Source organism: Chiroxiphia lanceolata, chromosome 8, assembly GCF_009829145.1.
Source record: "Chiroxiphia lanceolata isolate bChiLan1 chromosome 8, bChiLan1.pri, whole genome shotgun sequence".
Classification (NCBI taxonomy): domain Eukaryota; kingdom Metazoa; phylum Chordata; class Aves; order Passeriformes; family Pipridae; genus Chiroxiphia; species Chiroxiphia lanceolata.
This window is the reverse complement of record NC_045644.1, coordinates 26,369,430-26,393,948: the sequence shown is the minus strand read 5'-3', so window position 1 is coordinate 26,393,948 and position 24,519 is coordinate 26,369,430. Positions and strand designations below refer to the sequence as shown.

The following is a 24,519-nucleotide window of genomic DNA, read 5'->3' as shown; positions in this document are numbered from 1 at the left end:
TTCACTTAAAAAATGGCTTTTAATATAAATCTGAATACAAAAATAACAAAAACACCCTACAGTCATCGCAAACAAATCCTCAAAGTTTTCTCTCATCAGTTCCCTGATAATTTGGCAAGTGCTTGTCTTCTCTGTTCTGCAGTCATATACTCACAGGCTTCCAAAATATTTACTATAATTAAAGTCTGTTGAACTGTTTTTGCTTTTACCCATATTCTTCCATTCATTCCCAGCACCAGCTCAAATGGGTATAACTGTGACAACTCCTGAATTATTTCACATTTGGGAGCCAAGAGTCTGTAAATAAGACGAAAAAAAAGTCAGAGAAAGAAGTGCTTACATTTACAGACACCACATTGTTATCATCAGTAACACCAGCAGCACTGCTGTTACGGCAGCTACTAAAGTAACACCAAAAAGGAAGATTATCAAGTTGAATATACATCCAAAATAGTAACACAGTATCAATATAGCCACCTACAAAAAAATACAAGAGTTGTGAATTTAGCAGGGTTTTTTCCTAATTAAGATTTGGAAGTAATACCTGACCAAATTTAAGTGAATTGATAGTGTTACAAGAATTGTATGATTTAATAAATTCTAAAAGTACACTATTTGACAAAGTGACACTCTTAAAGTGCTGCAATTTATAAATTTGACACCCAAGAGGCATCTTTCAAAACAGGACTTCCTTTCTACTTCAGGGGACAATGCTATCAGCAGTAAATAGACTACTTTATTTTTATTAGCTGGCAGCATACTGAAAAATAAAGTTCTCAGTAATACTGTAATATGTCTAGGATTAAACCAACCTTGAACAGCTTCACAAAGAAGAAAAACATATCAGGATTTAGCAGTTTACTTGTAATATACTGTTATTGCTTTACTTGCATACAGACAAAATTTGGAAAACAAACAGAATGGCTGCAAAAAGTCTTTGTATCAGTTCACACTGACTTCTGATGGGACACATAAATCAAACAAATAACTACAGGTGCGAAATAGTGGCTCTACACCTCCAGATTGCTTATCTAAAGAACAAAACCAAACAAGAAAACCCACCCAAAAGGCAACAACAAAGCTTGACTATCATTTATTCATATAATCTGGTATTCCTTGATAGTCACAAAAAATCTTGTCTTTACCTCAGCATAAGAAACTCCAAACCTCTTTAATCAGCTGTCAGCCAAACATACTATTCCATTAAGCAGAAAAAGGACAGTAAGCATCTCCATTTTTTAAACTCCAAGGTAGTCTGTACCTACCTGAAACACTAACTTGAATGTTTGATATTAGAAAATAAAGCTAGCTAGGACACTAGCTTTATTTTCCATACTGCCTTGGCAACCACATCACTTTTTTTTTTAAACAGGTCATGCAACACCATATAGAAAAGCATCTAAATCTCTTAAAAGGAAAAATAAATGCTTCTTCTAGGTCAATATTCATACTCCATTCAGCATAACTGGTATAAATATACTACAAGAACTACACACACCAATTACCAAATTGCCCACACTACTCAGAGGGAACAACTGGCAAATCCTACCTACCATATTACATATTAGAGCAACTAATTACGTTTCTTAGTACTTACTTTCTTATTAGACCTAAGGAAACTTTAAAGAGGAAGCCATCTTGTCCAATTATTCCCATTCCACTTGATTTTCCACTGCTGTCTATACAAACCATCTCTGGTTCCATGTCTTTATTTGCCACAAGGAACTGACCATAAATAAGATCTCCCACCTAAAAAAAACAGTGTCAAAAAGCAAAAGTAAAAGAGAAGATCATACTGTACATTTGTAACAAATGCTGATTATTGATAAAGATCCTCTACTGAGGCAACAAAATAGATTTAAAACAGCGATGACAGAAAAATAATTTCCATTTTCTCTTCTACTAAAGACAGCATCCTCCACAAACAATTATCTTGTACTGCTACTAGAATTTATAAGAGAAAAGGACAGCATTTTATTTAAAGGAGTTCAATAGCTCCAGTCTTTTTAAATACCATATATGAATTCCTCTTTCTTCACACTCTAATGATATTTAAAGCCTAAGCAATCTGCTCTTGTAATCGTTTATCAGAACAACAACAACAAAACACATAAAGCTATTTTACTTCTCTTTATATTTTTCTTCCATTTTTACATTCTGGTGATGATATTTCATCAGAGTGCAGGAAGTGTGGCATGCATGTGCCATACAACTGTTTAGGACAGTATCGTTTAAAAAAAAGCAAAGCAGACAGAAATATTTTATACCAGCATCACGGAGCATAAAAGCTTGCTTTAAAACCTTAACGTCATAGTGCCCCTTTGCATGGACATTACTCATGAACTGCATCTGCTGCTGGCAGTATTACGGGAAAATTAAAATGTGAGAGCGAGGAAGCCTATGACCTGACAGAGACCAAACTACACTAGTTACAGTGCTCTTAGGAAGCCTCTGAAAGGCCGCAGTCTAACCTTGCAAAAACCTCCGAGGAGGGCCCAGGAGAAATCACTGCAAGCAGACCGGCGCTCCCCCTTTTACAGGCGGCTTACAAAAAACGCTTCTAACTAAGAGAAGCTACTAAAACGCAACAGAAGCACCACCAAACGGCACAGCTACAGCATCACCGCCAGCTCATCAGCGCACTCACCTGCACGTTCGGCCTGTTCCTCTTCGTGGCGCCCTCGAAGGCCAGGTAGGACAGGGACGCCAGCTCGCTGCCGCCCACGTCCAGCTTGAACACATCCCCCGCCTTGGCCGTCACGATCCCAATGACGTGGTCGCCCTTCACCGGCACGTACTGGAGCGGGGCAGGGGCACACACGGGTCAGGGGTTTCACACACACACCCACCCCCCCACACACCCCCATCCCCCGGTCCCCCCGCGCCCTCACCCGCTTCTGCTGCGAGTCCACCCAGTAGGCGCCGGGGCCCGCGGGCCGGTGCCGCAGGAGCCCGCACTTGGTGACCAGCAGCCCGGCCCCGCTCCGCCGCAGCCCCGGCCCGCACAGCAGCCGCCCCGCGGGGGCCGCGCCCGCGCTCAGCCGCAGCCGCTCGCCCTCCGCGTCCTCGTCGTAGTGCGCGGGCAGCAGCAGCAGGTCCCCGGGAAGCACCACCTGCCCCACGCAGGCCTCGGCCGCCCTGCCGCGCTCCGCCGCCATGGCCGCGGGGCTGCCTGGGCCGGGCCGGGCGGCTGCGCTCTGAGTGCGCGGGGCGCCAGCGACACCCCCCGGCCGGCGCCTTCTCACCGCCTCCCGTCCCAGGGCTGATGGAGCCGGCTCGTCTTACCTCCCACGGAACTCCAGCACTCCCGTGTAGCTTTTCATTCAAGGAAGCTGTCCGTCTGCAGCCTTCCATTTCTGCCTGGGAACTGCTAAAATAACGTGAGCGCCGTTAAGCTTCAGGATTAACATCCGCGCTGAATTAATTCTTGCAGCTGCAATTACATGCAGGGGTTTTAAATACCTGATTAGAAGTTTGCCAGTAAAGCAAACAGCTGGTCAAATTTGAGGTGAATGTCAGCCAAGGAGAAAATACAACTCTGCCTTAAAGTTGGAAATTCAAATTCCATAATAAAGCATTTATTAAAAAACGCACCCTGTACTTGGCTATAAAGTTCTTATTCTGCGTTAGCTCAGGTTCCTTTTGCTAAAATCCCAAGAACATTTCCTTTCCTGAACTGCTTTCTAGTCTTTATCTACGTGTCCGCATGCATTTATACACAGATGTGTATAATCCCCTAAATGAACGGAGAAGCATCGGTGCGTTGCCAGTCGATTGCAGACAGGGCTGGCTGAAGATGTGGACGGACACCCCTTTCCGTTTTGAGTGGAAACCGGTCACGGAAAGGGCGGAGAGGGCGTCAATCGCATTTAAACTGTCTTTTTTTTCCCCAGGAGACACCCTCCAGGGAGCGGTGGAGGCGGTGCTGCGGGGCTCGCAGCGCTGTTGCGGGGCAACCCCGCGCGTCCGGGGCGGTGCCGGAGCGGGCGGGCGGCGCCGGCAGCCGCTGGGCCGGGCTGGGCAGAGGGTGGGAGAGGGTCGGGCTGCGGCTGCTGTAACGGGGCTCTGGCGGCTGCTGTCCGGGGACAGGAGGAGCAGGGCTGCTCTCCGGGGGAAGACGAGCAGCTACAGCGCGGCACCAGAAGCAAAGAGGTGCCAGTACCACGTCCGAGTAACTTTGTACGGGTAACGCGCAAGGTCCTACTAGGAAATCCCCGCACCAGGAACATGGATAAGGAGGGGGCCCGCCCCGCGTGTAGCGTAGGGAAGGAGCAGAGGCCCCGCCTGTGCTTAAATAGAGCCCGGGGGCGGAGGGCGGGGGTGGCGGTGCAGTTGAAAAGGGCCGGGATAATCCAGGTCTGTTCGTGCCCGCAGGCACTCACAGCTCGCCCCGGACTCGCCGCGTCAGGAGCCGCCGTGAAGGCAGAGGGTGGCACGGAATTCACACCCCGGCCACCGCGCCCAGGGCAGTGCCAAGAGCCTGGATTCTCTACCCTGCCAGGGCTGCGCCAAAGGGATTAAGCGCCCTTGGCAGTAAAGGAAAGGTCGTGTTTGCTGAAGTAGGACGAGTAAAACCTTGTGTGTGCTCAGAGATTTGTGCTTTTCATGACTGTATAGAGGGGCTGCTTCAGACCCTGGTCTCGCATACCTATCTTAAAGACAGTTATGTTAGTTTAAAACAAAATCTGCCCTTGACCATTCACAGTGCTTCACTCTTCTTAGAAGACTTATATACAGATACTCAGTGTCCTGTTGTGCTTTTAAGAGTTTTTTTTTCCTCTCGTGTAGACCTAGAATTACCAGCATATTTCCAGGTAGTTTGTGAAATATACGTATCTAAACAATAAGGGGAGGAGGAGTTGAGCATTTTTTTCTGCAGTGATTGGTGTAACTAACCTATCGCTGGCGCTTGTAAGAACTAAACCAATACAATAAACAATTTAAATAACTTTCCTGTATATATTGCAAGGTTCATAAAAAGTAATGTCATATTCAGAGCTAACTGCCCAAGGCAACAGTTTTTAAACCTCCTAATTTAGTTCTGTCATTCATAGTTAATACCTGTTTGTTTCTTGTTAGTAGATTTGGATGGAGTCTCAGTATCTGAAGCAATGCCTGGGAGATTGCTTGAAAAAGGGATTGGCAGAGGTTGTAGAGCATCGGCCAGCAGATCCAATAGAGTATCTTGCACATTGGATTTATCGTTACAGAAGAAACTTAGATGAAGGAGAAAAGGTGGATCCAACTTAGGGAAAAAAGAAAATCATTACAATATAATTGATGGTATATATCTCTGGGTTTTTTTAATCGGTTCTGTGTAACCTCTGAAATAGAGAATGTTGGAGAGTGCTGAGCTGGAACGAGAACGGGAGGCAGCACTAGCAGAGCTTGAAATATTAAGAAAAAGGGAGGAAGAAGAGCGAATGATCCAGCAGAAACTTGAAGAACAACGTCAGGTTAATAGTACTTAGTAATACGTAATTCTAAATAGCATATGGTGCTGTGGCATCCTGTAGCTCTTTCTATACTTCCAATCTATAATGATTTTGATAAAGTTGGCATGAAACAAGTATTTTAGTCTCACTTTGCTGAATAACTGAACCTATTAGTCATCACGTGGGTAGGAAAGCTTACTATGCAGTAAAATGTTATTAAAAATGAAGGCACTTAAGTTGAAAAGAAACCAACATAAGACTTATATAAGAAGTAGCTGAAAATAAGTAGACTATCCTCTGTATTTAATTATGAGCAGGAGCTGGTGCAAATAAAGCTAGAAATCATTGCAAAAATGCTAGGAGATCTGAGAGTAATAAGCAATCATTATCTCAAGCTGCTTCAGTGTAATATCAGTAATGCCAAAAAAGGTGATGAGAATGTATACACAATTAGAGAGTCCTGAAAATGGTTGGGAACCAATGAATGAAGATTGCTTATTTAAGGAGTATGTTTAGCCTGATGCAGTGAGGTGCCTTTTTCTTTCCTTAACTGCCTGAGCTTTCTGTTGGCATAAAGCAATTAGAATCCTGTACTGTTTGGACTTCTGAGAAATAAATATAACATCTCTGTAGCTATTCTTTAGAAAGGAGTCATGTGAACTTGATAACTTGTAAGAACCTCGGTGTTGCTGTGGTGATGTTGACATGATCTGACTGGATTTTTTTACATGTCTAACATTCACAATGTTAAAAGTGTAATTTTGAATTCGTGCTGCTCACATTAAGCCCAGTTCTAGTGTAAGATGCATTCCTTCTATTTCACTTGCAATTTTTAAATTTGGAATTTCCTAATTTGCAGACCATCAGTTATGTGCTGAAGGATTTCATAAGTGATTTGAGATAGTAAATAGAAATAAGAATTGTGTCTGGAGATAATTCACAGAGAATTAAATAAATCACTTCATATAAACTATGGGAAAAATATTGAATAATACTCATGTTAGATGCATTTTTTTAACCTAACAATTTTGTCTCTGGTCAAATAGTCAGGCAAATTTTGATTATATGTACCAAAAAGGAACATGAAAACTAGTTACAACAGTATGACCATATTTGTTATAACTGCTCACAAAATGCAAGAGCTAACAGTATTCTCTAGTGCTGTTGAATGTAAATACTTAGGTTATGAAGTTTCTCAAGTTTTGATGCAATAGGACTTAATGCTTACAAATAATAGACACTTTCTATTAAATATTTCCAATTGGAAATACTGAAGGTTGCTGATGGACATGATTAATGTTAATGACATTGCTTACCAGTCCTTTCTATAGATTTTATACTATATTGGTTTCATCTATTTGTGCTAGATACTATATGAAGTACCAAAGAGCTTAATCCAAAGTATAGGAGAAAACTAATATAGACTGCTAAAGAGCATGTGGAATGAGACAGTATCCAAAGTGTGTACACTAACTTCAGTCAACTGCTTCTCCTTCCTATTGGTAGTAAAGCCTTGTTATCCATGAAAGTCCAAAACCTTTGGAAATGTTGAACCAGATGATACTGGAAGGACTTTGTTACTAACACTGCGGTTAGGTTTTATGCTTCCTTTTTGTTTTATTTGTGATTTCAGTTATGAAATGCATTGTAAGCAACGCGGTGGAAATATGAATGTGGGTTTTTTTTCTTTCTGATTTGTCCTTTCTTAAACTGATTGCAGGCTGAGTTGGAGCAAGAGCGTGAGAAGGCTGAGTTGGAGCAAGAACGTGAGAAGCTGGAACTGCAGAGTGAAGAAGACAACGTGCAGTTGCAGCAGGAAGATCAAAAGGTTTAAGCCAAAGCTTAGTTGGTGGTTTGAAAATACCATGAATGAACCATCTTTTCTGAATGCAGGCATCAATTATGAAACACAAGGCAGAAACCTATGAGTTTTGAATTAACATATAAATTTTTTTAAAAAAATGTAAATGGGGGAAAAATGTCTAATACCTTGGTTTTGCAGTCTGAATTTTTTTGCCTGGACTTTGGTCTGTTCTATTAGGTTTAATTAGTATATATTCAGAACAGAGCATATATTTATTGCAAAATTTAGTATAGGGCTATTTTAGCTGATGCTTCCACATTCTTTCATGGCATTTATGAGAAAGTTATAACAATATAAGCATGTCTAGCTTAAGTATTGAGACAGTAATGTTTTACAGAGTGTTAGTGTAAAGTCCTTTGCTGTACCTGGAAAAGGAACTGTGGTTTTGAATTGTGATGCCTCTTGATTCTGAAATCTTCTTGGCATATGGGAATTTATACTAACAGAAGAGTGTGTAAACAGATGTCTGAGTCTTTTAATATGGTCTTTTAATGCTGCTTCAGTAAAAACATAGACTGCTAATTGTTTATCTCAATAAAGCTTTTAAATGTGAATATCTCTTAAATTTACGTGGAGCACATAATGTTTGAGAAACACATAAGTTTTTAGAACACTCTGTTAATATACTGACAGAACATAATTGTTGAAAGATGAGAGTATGAAAGTGTCAGAAAAAATGAATATGTAGAAATTTAAACTAAAACTGCTGTTATTAAAAAAAAGTTTTAAGCATGCAAAGACCGTATTCACATACTAACAAATTTTTTAGTACTTACCTTAAGTGTTCTCCTTGTATTGATATATAATGTCTTCTTAACACACTTAAAATATTTTCTGTAGATTTCATGCCATGGAGTATTTTTAACTGAAAACTGGTTTTCATTACCATAGGAAGATGAACTTACAGATAGACCTGGAACACCTGATTTGACCAAAGCTGAGGAGGAGCTCGATCAGAGTGGAGAGCCCGAGGTAAGTGTTCAGAAAGAGATTACAAAAGAATGATTCTCACAGATCTGCTTTTCTGTGCTGACCTATCGAAGGTTTACACTGTTACTGGTTCTCTCCTGTGGCTTTAAGGAATGGCATTTTGGCCACAACCTCCAAACTGCCCATAGCCTGTTCTCTAGTACAAGTTAAACCATTCTAATTTTTTAATTCCTTTTATACTTGACCGTCCAAGAAAATGAGAGAACATGAATCAACCTTCATTTAAAGCAAGGCAAGGCAGTGCTTTTAACAGATGATGCCAACTCCTGCAAAATCACTCAGTTTTCTGAGTATTCATAAAGGGACTGATACCTGTCTGACATTTTCCAGTTAGAGTATTCCAAGTGTGATAACTTGAGATTTTGATAATTAGTTTTAGTACATCATTAGCAGAAAGTTTTTTCCTGTGTTGTCTTTAATAGTTTGCTCACTTTATTTCTGGTATCAGTAGTGTAATTCTAGCTCAGAATTTATATTGTGATATTCATGTGCTTTATGCTTAAATCTACTTTAATAACAGCCTATTTTTTGAGTGTTCTCTAAATATATTATTAACATACTTATGATTATTCTTATGGTCAGGTTTTCACAGGTGTTTTTTCCACTAAGGTAAATCAGATGAATTCTCAATATCTCATATAGCCCCAATTTTTATCATTTTCTGATAATTACATATGAAAAATTATTCTTGAGACTTCAGGCATATTTTATGAATTCTTAAATAAGCAAATTGAAAAAAGTTAAAAAAACTAATAAACATACCTGCTGCTTCTTACACGTACCGTCTTCCAAGTTTTCATGCATAAAGTTGTTTAAAGTTAGATTACATTGGCCTTTGGTAATGTTGAGGTTTTACAGTTATATGTTTGTTGAATTAAGCTACATATTAAGAACAGTCAATAAAGTAAAATATATAGACCTTTACTTTTGAAACAATTCTGCCCTCAGAATCACAATGCTTCATCCAGATTCCTGGATTTTATAAAAAAGTCTGATGATAACATTCATTGTATTCCACTGAATGAAAGAATACTTGATTATACTGATGAGTACCAACTTGTCTGTCATGTGCAGTTTTTTCCTGTTTTCCTTTTTCCAAAGTTCAGTGAATTCTGGTAAGTGATAGGATTTTTTTGTTGTTTTTTAGGGTAAAACAGACCTCACAGCAGAAGCAGAAGAAAGTTCTGAACTGACCTGAAAGCAGTAAATATATTTTCTTCTCATTACTTGCTTATTCTGAAGTGTAGTATCTTGATTTATGTATTTTATACAAAGAACTGATTTTACATACTGTTTCAGTGTGTTTGTTTTCAGGGTGTTTGTATAAAGTCTGTTAATTCTGGCACTGATTCTTCCTTTTTGTTCTTAAACAGTTGTAGCTAGCATGGCTGACTTGGAGGAAGAAAACTGCAACTGAAATGAGAGCAACAAATAGATTTTCTGCTTATTCCACATGATACTTGAAGTGTAACCATAATAAATACAGATAAAATTAATGTGTTGGTATTATTTGAGGGTAGATGCTACAGTACAATAATTTGAATCTATATTAAAAGAGGTATTTTTGAAAAAAGATTTTTCAAAAATTCGTATGGTTTCTGATAGAAAAAGGGAATGTTCCACAGATTAGAAGATGAGGAGAGAGTTCTGCACATCAAACTAGGTACAAAAATCCAATCAGAAGATTTTTCCAATGTATGTGGAAGAGGTGAATTTAACTCTGTGACTCAATTGACAGATGTATTAGAAGATCTTGTCTCTTAGAAATCATTAGGTGATTTTTGTAGCTCTGGGTGTTTGATCTAGACTTTAAAATAACCTTTTCTGAGTATTGTGTGATACTAGGTGAGCTGCAAGTCCGCATATCAGTTTTGATTAGTCAAGTTTTTAAATCTTTTCTGCATTTGTCTTGAATTTGTAAATCAACAAGTTGAATCTACGTTGTCTTTACTAAATACCATTATTATATCTCAAAGCTTCACTTCTAAAATATTAAGGACAATATTTAGCTTGATCCATAGTTATCTATAAAAATAAGTTTTATAATCCCTAAAGATGCACTGTTTTTTATAAGAACAGATGTCTGTAATCTCTGATATTTTGGTATAGGTTGTCAAGAATGTTCTGTTCATTATAAATGAAAAAGACACCAGCATTAAGAAATGCTTCAATAAAATGTGCCTTTATGTCTCAATGTCTTCTAATACAAGTTAGTTGGACAATTAACATTAAGTCATTGCCAATATCGTATAATGAAAATATCTTTTGTTACAAATTCAGTGCACAGTTAATGTATTCACAGCATTCTTCAGTTTTGGGATGAAATAGATTTTTGTGATAATTTCACTTTAATTTTTTTATATTATTGATGGCTCTAAGGGTTTTGCTATCTTTGGCAAACTTAAAAGTATCTATATGCTACACAGGCAAAGGTCAATTGCATAGTAAATATTTTTTTGCTCTGCATAACATTTGTTCATGTAGCTCCTACTAAGCATAATACTATCAATTTTTAAAAATGTAAGCACTAATGATTTTAGTATAGTAGTATTATTTTCCCCCTAAAAATAAAGTATTAGTTTTTAAAATTTCCTGTGCCCTTTTTTATTGCTTCCTTGCTTTTTGAGTGCTTTTGACTAGCATATCTTACATGAATAACCTTAAAATCAAAAGAGAAAAATGTCACTCTACCAGGTATAAATACTTAGAAATGTTTATGTAACCTTTGAAGTAATGAAAAATGGAACTACTTTTGTGACTATGTGGTCAGGCTTTCTGTCTGCATTTAATCTGCATTGGTATAGGTTTGCAATTTCTATGATAGTCAAGAACCTTTTTGGTGGCATGAATATGCCCTTATGGTTCACATTGCAGTAAACTGATTTTGTCACAGTTTATGATTATACTACTTTAACTGTTACTAATAAATATAATTTTAAGGACATACTTTAAGATACTGCAGTTCTAATTGCACCTGTTAACAGTGTAAGCACAGCAGCTTCCTGTGCCAGTTTCAGAGGAATGGAGTAATTGGATAAATAGATGGAGGTTCTCTTATGAACCAGTAAGTATGACTGAATCTTGTTCTTTGGAGTAAAACTTTTAAAAATTGATAAGTAACTCATGTCCATTTACATTTTATGTTCACTCATGTTGACTACAAAAATGTCAGCCTTCATACAGCCTTCAAATTCAAGACAGTGTTTTAGAACATGCTACGAAGTAACTTTAATAACATGTGGCCTTTGCTTTTTAATCTCTTTTCATAGTTATTTGTATCTTTGTTTGATTCTGTTTTATGTGTGTCCACTAGAGTGCATCCTAAATAAGCACACGGGGGGCTCTGTCAGTTACAGCCCGTGAAAACTGCAGCAAGTGTTTGACATTTTGTTTTAGGTTATTTTTAACTGACTTTTTTTTTTATGATCCTGCAGGACATATTCCCCATTTTTCTCTAAAAATAGGAATTGAATTTTTGGATGGAAAGTCTATGAGAAAATGGCTTAGTAAGGGTCCAAATAAAATCATTCCTTTGCTGTTATGTACAGAAGGTATTGTTCAAATGTTATATGTAGAAATATAGATTTTATGTGCGTAGATGTAGTGCATTATACACCTTCTGCAGCTTTATAGGAATTTTTTTATTGCATATGGGACAAGAGGGTAAACAGTTCTTGGCTCAGTGCTTTCTTGAGGTGCAAACCAGCCTGTAGGTAATTTGGAAATTTAGTTCATGACAAAGATGACTTCTGCTTGGGTGTCTAAACCTGAAGGAGAAATTAAGGCAGCTTAAAATTTTTGCCTTCTCTTTCTAAACTTTCACCTTCTTTGGAGTATAGCAAGCTAGAGCCTGGAACAGGACAAGAACAAGTGAGAAGATAAACTATTCTGGTTACTGCACATAATGTGATTTCACAAGTATTAATAGAGTTTTACCTCTATAAAATCTAAAGTTGTATATTGAATAAGAAAAAGGCAATTACCTAATGTGACTTCTATAGCTTACACTTCCTTTGACTACATTTTTGTGGAATGAAGAAGATGGTATTCAGAGGCATAATGTAGAAATTGTCACTGAAAGTAAGGTGTTAAATACTGAAAGAAGATTTATGAAATTGTCTTTTTTCCTTTCTTCAGAATAAGAGCAGTCTTATTCAAGCTGCTATCAGACCATGTGCAGATCGCTCACAGAAAGTGCTGATAGTAGTGTGCCCATTCACAGCTGTTCTCATTCCAACAATACTGAAGCATAAGGATGAAAACAGATATGAAGCCCAGAATAGGATAAAATGATTCAGATTAACTATCAGTCTGCTCACAAACATGGTAACTCAGCTCTGCAGTGTAAGAAAGGAGAAATACATGTTGCAGCAAGCACATGTTAATGTTATCTGTTAACAAAATAGGCTTTATTAAGTTTGCAGTCCCCTTTCTTATGATGGATGGTTTTCATAGTCTAAAGGAACTAACTTATCTTTTTGTAAGCAAAAGCCTTATACAGTAATTTGCTAATGGGAGTGGGAGGCAGGTGAATTGGTCTGGATTAAATGTAAAATAGAATTCCTCTGAACTCTGCTAATACAGTTTACTCACATTTGAAGTCAACTCTTAACTGCTTTACTTGTACTCTGTGAAGTTTTCCCTGTACTTAGGTTAGAAAAAGAAAAGTGTTGTCTATTGACTAGAGCTAGAAAAGAGAACCTAAACCCGTTGCCTGCTGATAAGGACTGATGTACTTTTTAAAATATCTTACCAGTACACTTGTGTGCTTTTTTGGTTTTGTATTGTGGTGGGGTTTTTGGTGGTTTCAGGTTTTTGTTGTTGTTTTGTTTGGGGGGTTTTTGTTGTTTTTTTTTTTTTTGCTTTTGTTTTGGTGGATTTTTGTTTGGTTTTGGGGGGTTTTCTAAAACTTTTGTTTGTTTTCTGGCATTACCATTATAATCCTTCCTGCAGTCATTGTACTTTGTACTTGTGTATTTGTTATAACTAATATAATGGAAGAAGTTATACTATTATAAACATTTATATAAACGTGTATATAGACCAAAATTTATTGGTCTAATAGTGTAAGGCATAAAGGCCAGGTAGAGGACGGTGCCATTTAATTGAGCTGTCACAATGTAGCAAACTTCTTAAGAAGTTAAGCAGAAGACTCATTGCCAGAATTTGAGAGTTCTCAGATGTGTATATATAACTTAAATGCTGTGGGTCTTCCCTGTTAATCTGCACCTCATAGAATCATTCTAATTAACCAAAATCAGTGTTTAACTTAGATCAGAGATCAGAATTTTTGTAATCTATGTTATTTTGGATTTGAAATAAATTAGAAGGTGCTACATCACGAAAAACTATGTTCATTAGGGCCTATGTGAAGATACTGAGTGCTTCCATTTTATCTTTAGTTGTAGGCCATCCAGAATCAATGGCCAGAAATTAAAATGATTTTATTATTAATACCAGGCATATTTGTATTATCACCTGAAAGCAAATCCAAGGCATACAGTTAAGTAATATACTAAGCAGAGAAATTGCCATTTGCTTCTTATTGATTAATCTTATTTGAGTTATCTATCACAAAGGCTGTATTGATGTCTCTGTACTGATAAGAAATATATACCTCACTAAATATCCAGATTTTCCCCATTAGTTTGCATCTGGTGTAATTTAAAATTTTGATGTACTTTAAATGATGCTGTGAAGCTTGGGATTGATTTAGGAAAAAAAAAATCGATATTTAGGCATATCATGCCAAAGTTATCTGGATGATCTTAGCCTCTCTAAGTAGTATTTAGAAGGTTTAGGAATCTTTTAATGAACTTTCCAAGGAGATTCTGGTAGTTTCTGCATGTAGTCATTCATGGATCTCAACAGAAGTTGCTGTCATGAAAGTTTTGGGTTTTTTTTTTTCCTCACAATCTTGGGAAAGTGTGAAAAATGTGACTTTAGTTTCATGCAAGAACCCATTGGTGTTTGAGTTCAGCAAATGGTTTTTGGACAAAAGATGTTATTTTATTCAGTGGTTTCTCTGTAATTTAGACATTCTCTAGCTGATTCCAGATAAAGAAATTTGCTTTTCCTATGGGAGGAGGATGAAATATGTTTTAACTTGATCAGTATTTTGGGTAGTCTGTTTTTTGTAATGAACTGAATCATATTTTCAGCTCTGTTATAAAGCTGATTGTTGTTGTTTTGTTTAAAAAAAATAAAATTAGGTAAACCATTTTTGGTGTACTGAGGAACTAGTCTTCCAAGGACTTCAGTCTTCTCATTGAAGTTACTGAAAAAGCTGTGGTTGAAATTATAAGAGGTTTGAGCTCTCAACTAACATGAACATGAGTTCTACCTTTGAGAAGCCATCTCCTGGTTATTAAACTTTTAATATACTTAATAGTAAAACATGAGATAATTGATTGACTCAAATCATATGCAGGGAAGACGCTGCAGAAATAGAGATGAATTATTGTAGGGAGGATTGGAGAGAAGAAACGTTCGTATATCACTCCAATTCCAGCAAAGGGGCACTGCAGCTCCCTTTTGCTCAGTTTCAGGTCACATTCCTGGGAGTGTGTTGGGCTTCTCCAATCATTCTGCTTAATTTCTACTCCACCTCTTGGATGTACTTTCTTCCAGAAGTAACTGGCTGTGTGTGGACACACCTGTATTTGGTTCATTATTATCTTAAGCAATTGCGGTTTTGCCACTGATGTGTTTAGTAGATAAGTTTAAAAAGTGCTATTTATTTAGCCAATAATTGTAATCCTGGAAACAGGATCTGTTGTTTGTTTCATTGTAAGCTTAGCTGCACTGAAAAGTTACCCTGAGGCACTGACAGCTGAAAATTTCTAGGGCTGGGACTGTGATGAAGTTCTGAGGCAGCTGTTCTTCAACATTTTTTTCAGCGGGCACATGTATTTAAGTGGAGCCTATAGTAAAAATGCACCACTGTTTTTTTTCTCCTTTGAACTTGGGTTAAGTTTTATTATATTTACTTGTATTTGAAACCTATTCAGTCAGGTTTGAACTGTGCAAGAACTATCACCAATCATATGCTAGAATGCTATACTGAGACACTAACTATTATCTCAAAAGATCGTGTTTTTATAGACACTGATCTCTTAATATCTTTAGGATAAATGTTTTGGCCACTGCTCAGATGTAGGCCATTGTTAACTCATACACATTTCCCCCTTACTCCTATGTGACTTTTCTAGCTTTTTTTTAAACCAACCCTTTGGAAATACAGAATATGTGAATCTGTCTTAGAATTTGCCCAAGCTTTGCTTGGCACAAAAAATCAGGACAATACAACCAGATCTATATATTTCTATGTATTTGTCCTGTCTCTTGACACAGAGTACTGTAAAGGCGGGTTTCTTCTTTTTTTTTGGTGCAGTTTCTTGAAATGTCTTTCCAGCAGCTACAACTCTCTCACTATTTTGTGACTGCAAGAAAATTTCCAGTTGTACGTGTGATAAGCCATGTAGCTGACAGCAATACACCAATATTCTTCACACTTCCTTAAATCAAAGAACCATCTAACCTTTAATAAAAGATCGATTGACTTGTTTGAATTTTGCTTTTTTTGGTAGGGCAAGTAAATTCCGTAAGTATAATAATAATAATAAATAAGTAAAACTAAGATAAATTTCTATTGCTTACAATATCTCAATGTTATACACAATGTGAAAATGAGACCTGCAGCTTTGGATAGATTCAGATATTTGTGAAATCAAAATCTAGGAATGAATTTCATATTCTAGCTTTCTGTCTGTGTAAAAATTGTTTTAGTTTCTAAGGAGATCAGGTCTGTGCTTACTGAACATGCTGGCAGGAATGGTAAAACATTCATGCCAACCAGATGGAAATATCTGTATGTGTCTTAAAAATGATTACACATTGAAATAACTTTGACCTTGCTTCTTGACACTTACAGAATCCTAGTGACATGTTTTATGGTACTGCAGAGGTGGAGAGTTAACAAAATGGAACGGATTACCCAAAACCTCTAAATGCCTTGTTCTCTGACTGTTTCTGTTGGGATGCTAAACCATTGGTAGCATTTGGGAAGAATTTAACAATAAATTGCATCATAAACTTTCCATTACTTTTCTCGTTAGCCAAGATTTCTGAAGATACAGAAAAGAGGTTGTCTTAGAGGAGCTAATGTGTTCTAGGTGCCAATTTTAATACTAATTTTCAAAGCAGAAAATGGAATCTTTCACTTCACTGTCCAAATCTTATGATATGTGTAAGTCAAATGCTTTTTCTTAGAGTTGATAGGAATAGTTGATAGATTTTGGTTATGACAGGTCTGCTCTGTTCTCTGTTTTCTGGCTGACTTCTTATCAAACCGTTGAGAGGCCAAAGGCAACACTGGTGTTTAATCACAAGCAGCATGGATTGTGGACATAAGAAAGCAGCAGTAGCAGGAAGCCTGTAAACTGTCAACCTCAGAAACAGGAAAGAATCCTCTGCCTAGAAACAGAAATGATGACTGATATGAATGTAGGAAACTAAGGTGCTCCTTAAATTGATTAGTTGGAAAACCTGGAAGAGGGGAAAAAAGAAAAAGAACCAAAAATGGGTGAGAAAATATTGAAGTAGAAGAAGAAAGATAAACCTTAAGAGCAGCTCTTGCACATGTTTTGCTATGTGCTACCTGTGGGTAGCCTATATACCTATGTAGGGTAGGGTTTAAGATGGTAAAGAGAATAGTTAATAGTTCTGGCATTCTCTTTGCCTGCCTGGTAGAGCGAGCTGCAGGCTTCAGTTGCCTCTTAAAGGACTAAAACTGGGTTTGCTTCCTTGACATGATCTAGTGTTGCTGGTTCGTTTTCTAGAGTACTGTGATTTCTGTGTAAATTGAATACTCTGCATTGCAAAAATGAAAAAAAATATTTATCTTAAACTTTAAGAACAAAATTTATAGTCATAATTCACTGGTACTAGGTCATATTCAGGAGGGTTTGTTTGTTTGGGTTTTTTTTGTTGGTTTTGTTTGTTTGTTTGGGTTTTTTCCGGTTTGTTTTTGAGTGGGTTTTTTGTTAGTTTGAATCACTTTTGCATGTTTCAGTGCAACAGGTAAGGTGTGACATCCTTGGTCCTGACATTTCTCATTGCTAAAACTGTTCTTCTTGCTAAGGGTCGAAGCAAGATCATGACACTTCACAAGTGCTGAGCTTTTTAGTTTGTTTCAGGGCAAAGGATTTGGGGGAAAAAAAAGAGAAGAGTATCATAATGAAGCTGTGACATGGCAACTGTGTCTATAAGCCTGAAGATCATTTGGTGAGATCCATTTTCTATTCCATATTTTGTCTATGAATGGGAGTCTAAAAATGTTGGTGTGTTCTGGTTGCTATGTGAATTTTTGTATGGTACCATTTATTATACTTGTGTTGGTTTATGCTACATATCCTTCATCCATTATCTAATGTCCCTCATTTAGACAGATATCTAAGAATATTTTTGGCTATGTTTTATGTCAGACTTGCTTATCTGAGACTGCTAAGTGACTAGCTGCAGTGAAATCTTTCAGACACAGATGAAAGATAATGATGTTTGCTGTTTGCTAATATATTTGCCCAGATGAAGTATGTGGAATTGCTACCTGAGTGTCAATTCCTTGTCTAAGTCAACTGCAGTAACAAGGTCAGGTTGGAGGATTTCTGAAAGATGTGACCAATCAGATGACTGAGAGTTTCCTGCAGACCTCAGAGCACCAGTAGTACATTTGAGCTCTGTAGCAATGACGGTGGGAGAATTTCTGAAAAGGCTGTGAATAACCTATGGATAGGAATCATGACTAAAATGGTTGCTGGATGCATGTTGTATCTTTTCATCCAGATAACCATACAAGCCTAATTCTGGAGCTCACAAAATTGTGCAGTCATTTTCAGTCATGCAAAATGCATGTAAAATTCTGCTATTTATTATTTAGTAGATTAGTACTGAGTGTTTAAGTAGACGTGTTTGTCTGTATCAAACAGTTCAAGTATGTAAATATTTTCATTGCAAGCATGAAAGAGGTACATCTGCAAATATTGGTTATTGTTCACATAGATTGTGCACATAGGGGAGACGATTTACAAAGATTTTCGGTCCAGAGAAGTAACTACAGTCCTATACCACATGAAAGAAAAGGATCTTCTGGCATTATATCTAGAAAAAGTCCGAAGTGCCTGAATTTAACCTAATGTTCCTTGTCAGGAAGCCAGAATTTACAAATTCCAGAACACTTCTTGCAGGTAGGTTTCTGAAACCTGATTTCATGTACTAGAGTCAATATTTGTTTCGAAGTCCAAAGACCACCTGTACTGTAAACATCTGTGAAACACTGCAGCAAAAGCTCTTGGGTAATAGCTGTTTAAATGCATCTCTCTGTTTCCTAAGGTACTGAGGAAATCCTAATGGTTTACATATATACACTAATTATGTCACAAGACACGGGAAAGCAGAAGATTGTACAGATCCCAAGCTGATGGAAGACAGCTGAAGTTCCGTAGTCAAATTGTTTTTGAGATACAGATCTATGGCTGTAATAGGGTTTAGTCTGGGCAGGTGATCAGGCCTGTCACTAACAACAAGGAGTCCTAAGGAACTGTGGCTGAGTGTGTCTGATGTGTGGTCAGACCCCATGTGAGTGAAATTGTTATGCTTTGTTACATATCAGATGATAATCTTTCCCTAGCCAAACAACTGACCATAGCAACTGGAGAAAACATCCAGTGAAAATATATAGATGGCTTTTTGTAAGGTTGGAGGGAGAGCATTTCTAATTCAAGACTTTTCCATACCTGTCTGAGGCATAACTTTAATAATGAATAGGTTAATTAATTAAATTTACTATAATAGATTATAAGCAAACTCCTAAATCTGTAGGTTGTACATTGCTACATTTGCAAACCGAAAAACTTTTAGCTGTGTGAGGTGAATATGGAACAGGGCTCTATTCTTTTTCTTCTACCCTCTCATCAATTATGAAGAACACAGAATTTGTGATTCTCTTGTAATAGGTCTTCACGTAAGGATGTAACACAAACAAATAGTTGTGCATTGCTCTGTAGAGCTTATAACTTAAAGAGGAATACTGCCAAAGACTAGAGGCAGAACTAATTATATACCAATGTGGTTTAATGCTGTTTAAATGAAACAATAGAAACCAATCAGTGAATGGAAAACTTTAACTAATCTTGCTACTTTTTCACCATTTCTGGTACAACAGTGCTTATTTATGAAGACTGATTAGGAAACAGACTTTTAAATTTATTATTGTCTTAGTGTTGAGACATGAACAGCTAGGGCTTTTATTAAGTGAATAAACAGAAAATTAAGTTGTATTCACTTTCACTTAATGTTTTCAGTCTAAGGAACAAAATACACCCAATGAAATTAATACCAACTTACAGCTGATTTTAATTAAATCAGAATTTAGCTCACAGTATAACTTTAATTATTTCCTAAGAAGCAAATTAAAGTTACCATTTGTGTATAAAACCCTGGCACAATGTTACTTTATGACATGGCCATGAGCAACCTATTCAAGTTGGTCCTGCTTTAAGCAGAGGGTTGGACTTGAGACTGTCCAGCCTCAAATATTCTGGATTCAGGGATATGTTAGAATAGAGAATTTGAGGTCAACAGATAAAAAAGAAGACAAGCATATGGGAGAGAAGCAAAATTAATTAATTATTTTCTTTGATATTAGTAGTGGAAGAACCTGGAAAGACTTCTTAGGGAGTGGAAGGGAAGGCAAATGGGAGATACAGCAGAGAATTTCTCTAACACTGGAATGAGTTCCATAGAATGCACATCAATAAACTACTCTGGCTGGAATTGATATTCATTCAAAAAGTCACAAAACCCTCCAGAATGAAAGAGCTGAATTACTTATGGTCTTGTGCAGGGGTTGCAGGAGGTCCCACACTCCATCCTGAGAAGGTGAAAGGTGATATGAAAGAATAAATGCTGGTGATGAACACCCATCTCAGGGCACACACTACCTTCTTTCCTTCTACAATCCAGCTCTTTTTTCCTGCTCCACAGTAGGTGTTTTACCCTGAATGTTTATGGGCCAGTGAAATTCTACACCTGCACATCTGAGAGGCCTTGAGCCACTCTCAGGTAACAACAGATAGAGGTGAGAGTTTTGGAGCAGGTGCGAAGCAGGTCTGAGTTCCTGATGTTTCAAACTCTTTTGCTCGTCTATTCTTCATGCAAAGGAAATAAACACAACTGAAAATCTTCCTTATATTAACTTCAAAAGCGGAACAAAACATCTACCTCCTCTAAACCAAAATATACAGGCAAAGGCAAGACTTTTCATCAACAAACCAAAAAGCCCTCAAGACATTCCCATGAAGCTGGCATAATTAGTGTGTATTTTTCAATAGGAAAAAAGATGGACTGCAGTAACTTCTTGAAAACACATTATTTGTATTATACGAACTACTAATAGTAAACAGTACAAATGAAACTAACGTTCAAGTTGTTTTTGTAAACATCTGCAAAATTGTTTTCTTTCCACAGGCATTACTTAAGAGTAAATTCCTTTCTTGAAGTGAGAATAGAATAGAATAGCAAAATAAGAAACTTGGACTGCTAAACTGTGAAACAGTTAACTTGGTAAATAATGTCTTATCTGAAGATAAAGATGAGAGAACAAAACAGAATTTTTTAGGAAACACTTTCTGACATTATTTGCGTGCATGAGGTATTTCTGTATATTGCTAAACTTAAGCATGTTTGGGTCTTTAATAATAGTGCAATTGTAACTTTGAGTTACTGTGAAGTGTGTGCTCTCTACAGATCAAGTCATTGTCCTCAGCATTTGAAAGATGTGATGAGAGAGACAATTACATAGCTTAAGAAATGGTTTCCCCCTTGACTGACTGTAGTAACGTGGAATTTCTTCAGAGGTTCTTGATACAGTTTACTCCTCACTCAAAGAAGCTACCTAAGAGTTACCATGATGGTAAAACAGTAGGAGTGGAGTGTAAAGCTGTACTGCTTCCAGGGAAAACATGATTCTTCTGTAGCTGAAGTGAGGATAATCAAATCTTAAAGAAACCTACTTTCTTCCTTCCCCTTCTTCTGTGATAGTGTTTTATCTGTAATCTATTGGCTCAAACCTGTTTTTCATTTCTACAAAGATAATTCATCAACATAGACTCCATATTCAGTGGTTTATAACCTAAAAGGGACATCAGTAGTGACAGATAGGGAGGTGGAAAGGAGTAAGTAAAAGGAAAAAAACAAGAGAGAAGGGAAATCTATTTTAACCAGTGGATATAAGCAAGAAAAAATGATGGAAAGGGACACAAAAGCAAATAACGGGCAGAAAAAGAGAAAAGGAGATGTGAAATGATCTGATGAGAATGTCATGAGGTCTAGGGCCAAGGCATTTATCAATCAATATCTGTCCAGACAATCAGCAGCATCAATAGCCATCATTGATAAATTTTTTTTTTGTCAGTTTTATCTTGTTCATTACTTTCAGGGTTTCCTCAGGACTGCAGTAAACCCATGCCTTCTGGCAAGTGTTAAGTGTTCATTATATGAAGTAGTAGAGGGATTGTTTTGCAGAACTGCTGTGAGTAGAAGTAGAAAATCATGGGATGATTCCAAACAAGAAGACTTTTAGTTAATAGAAAGATTCATGTTGCTATTTCAGTGGTTGCAATTGACATTATACTCCATATAGAGCAATATGGAAGGGCAGTGTTGTTTTCACATCATTTTCCTGTCTTTAGCCTCATTTCAAAGCACGGGAGTCATACTGATTTAGAAGATTTTACCACTGGGTATCTTCTGAGTAAAGGTCATAGAATGTGGTCAAAAGATAATACAATGTAATGGACAATATATGAACCATAAAGAGATTTATGGAGAAACTTTATTAGGGCTCAGTCTACAAAGCTGTTGATTATGGCAAGAAATTTAGTAGAAAATTTGGAAGCCTTTTACATGGAGTGATGAGTCATTATCAATAAAATGGAATAGGGAAAAACGCTGATATCAATCATTCTTTTATCATTTTTTTTTCTCTTTCATAGGCAGAAGTGCTGTGCCAAAAAGACATGATGGTAGAGCACTATCTTACCTTTTTACAAATATTTAAAATACCACATTGTCTGAGAAGAGAAGCCAAATTAAACATTTCCTAACCCTACAGTGCTTTAGCACTGGTCACAGATGTCCTAGAAGAGAACACGCCGAGGTGCTTCATGGCCATAAAGCCAAATGTGTTACTCTTGATAGTAAAACCACAGCTGGAAGAAGTTCAAACTGGAGTTTGAAGTTAATACACAATTTAATGTGAAATGCAGCTGTGCAACATTTCTAGAGTACTAGTACTAGAGAGGATGTTTCAATGAAGGGATGACCTCCAAAGGTCTCAAGGACCAATGCATTTAACTAGACAGAAGTGAGTCCAGAAAGAGGAACTGTAAAAGCAAAATAAACAGTGGTCCTGGAAATTCATTCCTTGTATATGTCAAATTACTTGTGCTCTTCATCATTTTAGGAGCTTGTGGGGTTTTTTATTTTTATATGTGATAAGAGAGGCCTGCTTCTGTATTCTGCTTGAGTTTACCTTCAAAGCATGAATGCTGATTCCCAAACTACAGTTTCTTTCCTTAAGTGGCATTGAAAACCAAGAAAGAGCAAACCCAGAAGCAAGAGAGAGTGGAACTCACAGACTGACAATATTTGATCTTGTCTGCCTTTACTGATGATTGTTTGTAGAATTAGAAAGAAAACTCTTAACATGTACAAAAAGGGGTTTTGTTAGTGTTGTTTCATCCATTTGCATTGTCTTTTGGTGCTTCCATAAGAAAAAAAGCAACAAAACATTTGTATTTAAGAATGAATGTTAATCACTTCAAAGGTAACATAGTGTTTGAATGTTACCCATTAACTAGGGTTAATATAGTTAGTTATTCTTTTTCTGGGTGTGTTAATGCGTAATTTATTCAAGCTGGGATAGTATCTTCATGTCAGTGAAGTGATGACAGTTTACTGAAGGAAAGCTGTCCCTCATAATGTGTATCTGATGTGTGCATTGTCATGTTTTTAAGTGCAACCAGTGCTCATTATTTCATGAGACAAATTGTCTACAATGGAAAACCAAGAAAAAGTATTTGAAATGAACGATTCATGTCAATGATAACTAGAGAGGGGCCAATGCTGCAGCAGATTACTGGTGAAAATTCACAGGCACTGGTTATGTTTTCAGTAATGTAGGTAGAAAGTGAAAATTCTAATGAATTCTTACATAACTATGTAACAATGCAGAAATTGAATCCAAGAAGCCACATAAAGGGATTTTTGAAAATAATCAAGGGTTTGAAGTAAACTTAGTAGGTTTTTAAACTGAAGAGTGATAAGGGTTTCATGGCTGTCAAAATGGCAAAGCGTGGAACACATTCCAACCCAAGTACCAGGTACACTTTGAATGATTAAGAGAGTATGATTCAGAGTGCATTGAAGTAAAGAGAAATTTTTATTTTGATAGACCTGTGCTTTGATCTGAAATTGAGATTATAATGGTTCTTCTAAAGAATTAAGGGTATTACACTTATTTATAATGGTACACTATGTTTACTTGTTTGTTATATAGTAACTTAAAGACACAAATACCCACAAAATACCATCTGTCTTCATACCTGGCATACCATCAGCATATTCCAGACGTGAGCCATCTGACAAGTAATTTTCCATAGCAGGACTGATCACTGAGTGCTCAGATGTGGCAGTTACTATATTGCTAAGGGTGATGGAATATAGCATGAGAATATTATAAAAATATAATTGAAATGGATCTTGATTAATAGAGGATGGGAAAAGAAAAACAAAGGCTGAAGGGAGAGGTCTGCGTAAATGAGAAGCAGCCGACGTGCTAGATCTTATCAGATGTTTTGTCTCTCAAATGTGCATGAAGAATGAATGAAAATGAAAAAGAAATATTTAAGGAGGGAATTCTACTTTTCTAGAGATGTAAAAGTAAAAAGAAAATACAGTTACATGACACAGAGCAAGCTTCTTCCAGTCTTTTGTTAGGAAAGACATGTATTTACAGAGTTTGTGTCTATCCTGTAAAACCTCAACACACAGCTGGAAGCACAACATAGATCCCAGAATCAGGGGAGAGACAAACTGAAGAAGCAGCTGCCCTGAGCTGTCAGTAGTACTCCTGCATTACTTCGTACTGAGTTGAATTGCTAAGATAACCAA

At 37.1% G+C, this 24,519-nt stretch overlaps 2 protein-coding genes across 2 annotated transcripts; one reads left to right on the top strand and one right to left on the bottom strand.

Annotated features, from left to right (window-relative positions):
• Positions 1 to 3,175, bottom strand: EXOSC3 (exosome component 3). Its single transcript, XM_032695411.1, has 4 exons — positions 2,892 to 3,175; positions 2,648 to 2,797; positions 1,598 to 1,749; positions 1 to 297 (listed from the first exon to the last, which is right to left on the bottom strand). Exons 1-4 carry the CDS (start codon positions 3,156 to 3,158, stop codon positions 96 to 98), a joined length of 771 nt encoding a protein of 256 aa, XP_032551302.1. The 5' UTR covers positions 3,159 to 3,175; the 3' UTR covers positions 1 to 95.
• A 930-nt stretch (positions 3,176 to 4,105) lies between these two features.
• LOC116790456 (DPY30 domain-containing protein 1-like) lies at positions 4,106 to 9,785 on the top strand. The gene is made up of 8 exons (XM_032695412.1): positions 4,106 to 4,152; positions 4,375 to 4,544; positions 5,083 to 5,235; positions 5,334 to 5,456; positions 7,156 to 7,263; positions 8,195 to 8,271; positions 9,437 to 9,492; positions 9,663 to 9,785. The coding sequence occupies exons 3-6, from the start codon at positions 5,089 to 5,091 to the stop codon at positions 8,228 to 8,230; spliced, it is 414 nt and encodes a 137-aa protein (XP_032551303.1). The 5' UTR covers positions 4,106 to 4,152; positions 4,375 to 4,544; positions 5,083 to 5,088; the 3' UTR covers positions 8,231 to 8,271; positions 9,437 to 9,492; positions 9,663 to 9,785.
• The last annotated feature ends 14,734 nt before the right edge of the window (positions 9,786 to 24,519 follow it).

Excerpts from the sequence above, each read along its gene's own strand:
- LOC116790456 (XM_032695412.1), top strand. The coding sequence starts at position 5,089 with ATGGAGTCTCAGTATCTGAAGCAATGCCTGGGAGATTGCTTGAAAAAG. Across the intron at positions 5,236-5,333 it reads ACTTAGATGAAGGAGAAAAG|AGAATGTTGGAGAGTGCTGA; the intron begins GTGGATCCAACT and ends CCTCTGAAATAG. Across the intron at positions 5,457-7,155 it reads AACTTGAAGAACAACGTCAG|GCTGAGTTGGAGCAAGAGCG; the intron begins GTTAATAGTACT and ends AACTGATTGCAG.
- EXOSC3 (XM_032695411.1), bottom strand. The coding sequence starts at position 3,158 with ATGGCGGCGGAGCGCGGCAGGGCGGCCGAGGCCTGCGTGGGGCAGGTG. Across the intron at positions 2,798-2,891 it reads TGGACTCGCAGCAGAAGCGG|TACGTGCCGGTGAAGGGCGA; the intron begins GTGAGGGCGCGG and ends GCCCCGCTCCAG. Across the intron at positions 298-1,597 it reads TCCTTAGGTCTAATAAGAAA|ACTCTTGGCTCCCAAATGTG; the intron begins GTAAGTACTAAG and ends TCTTATTTACAG.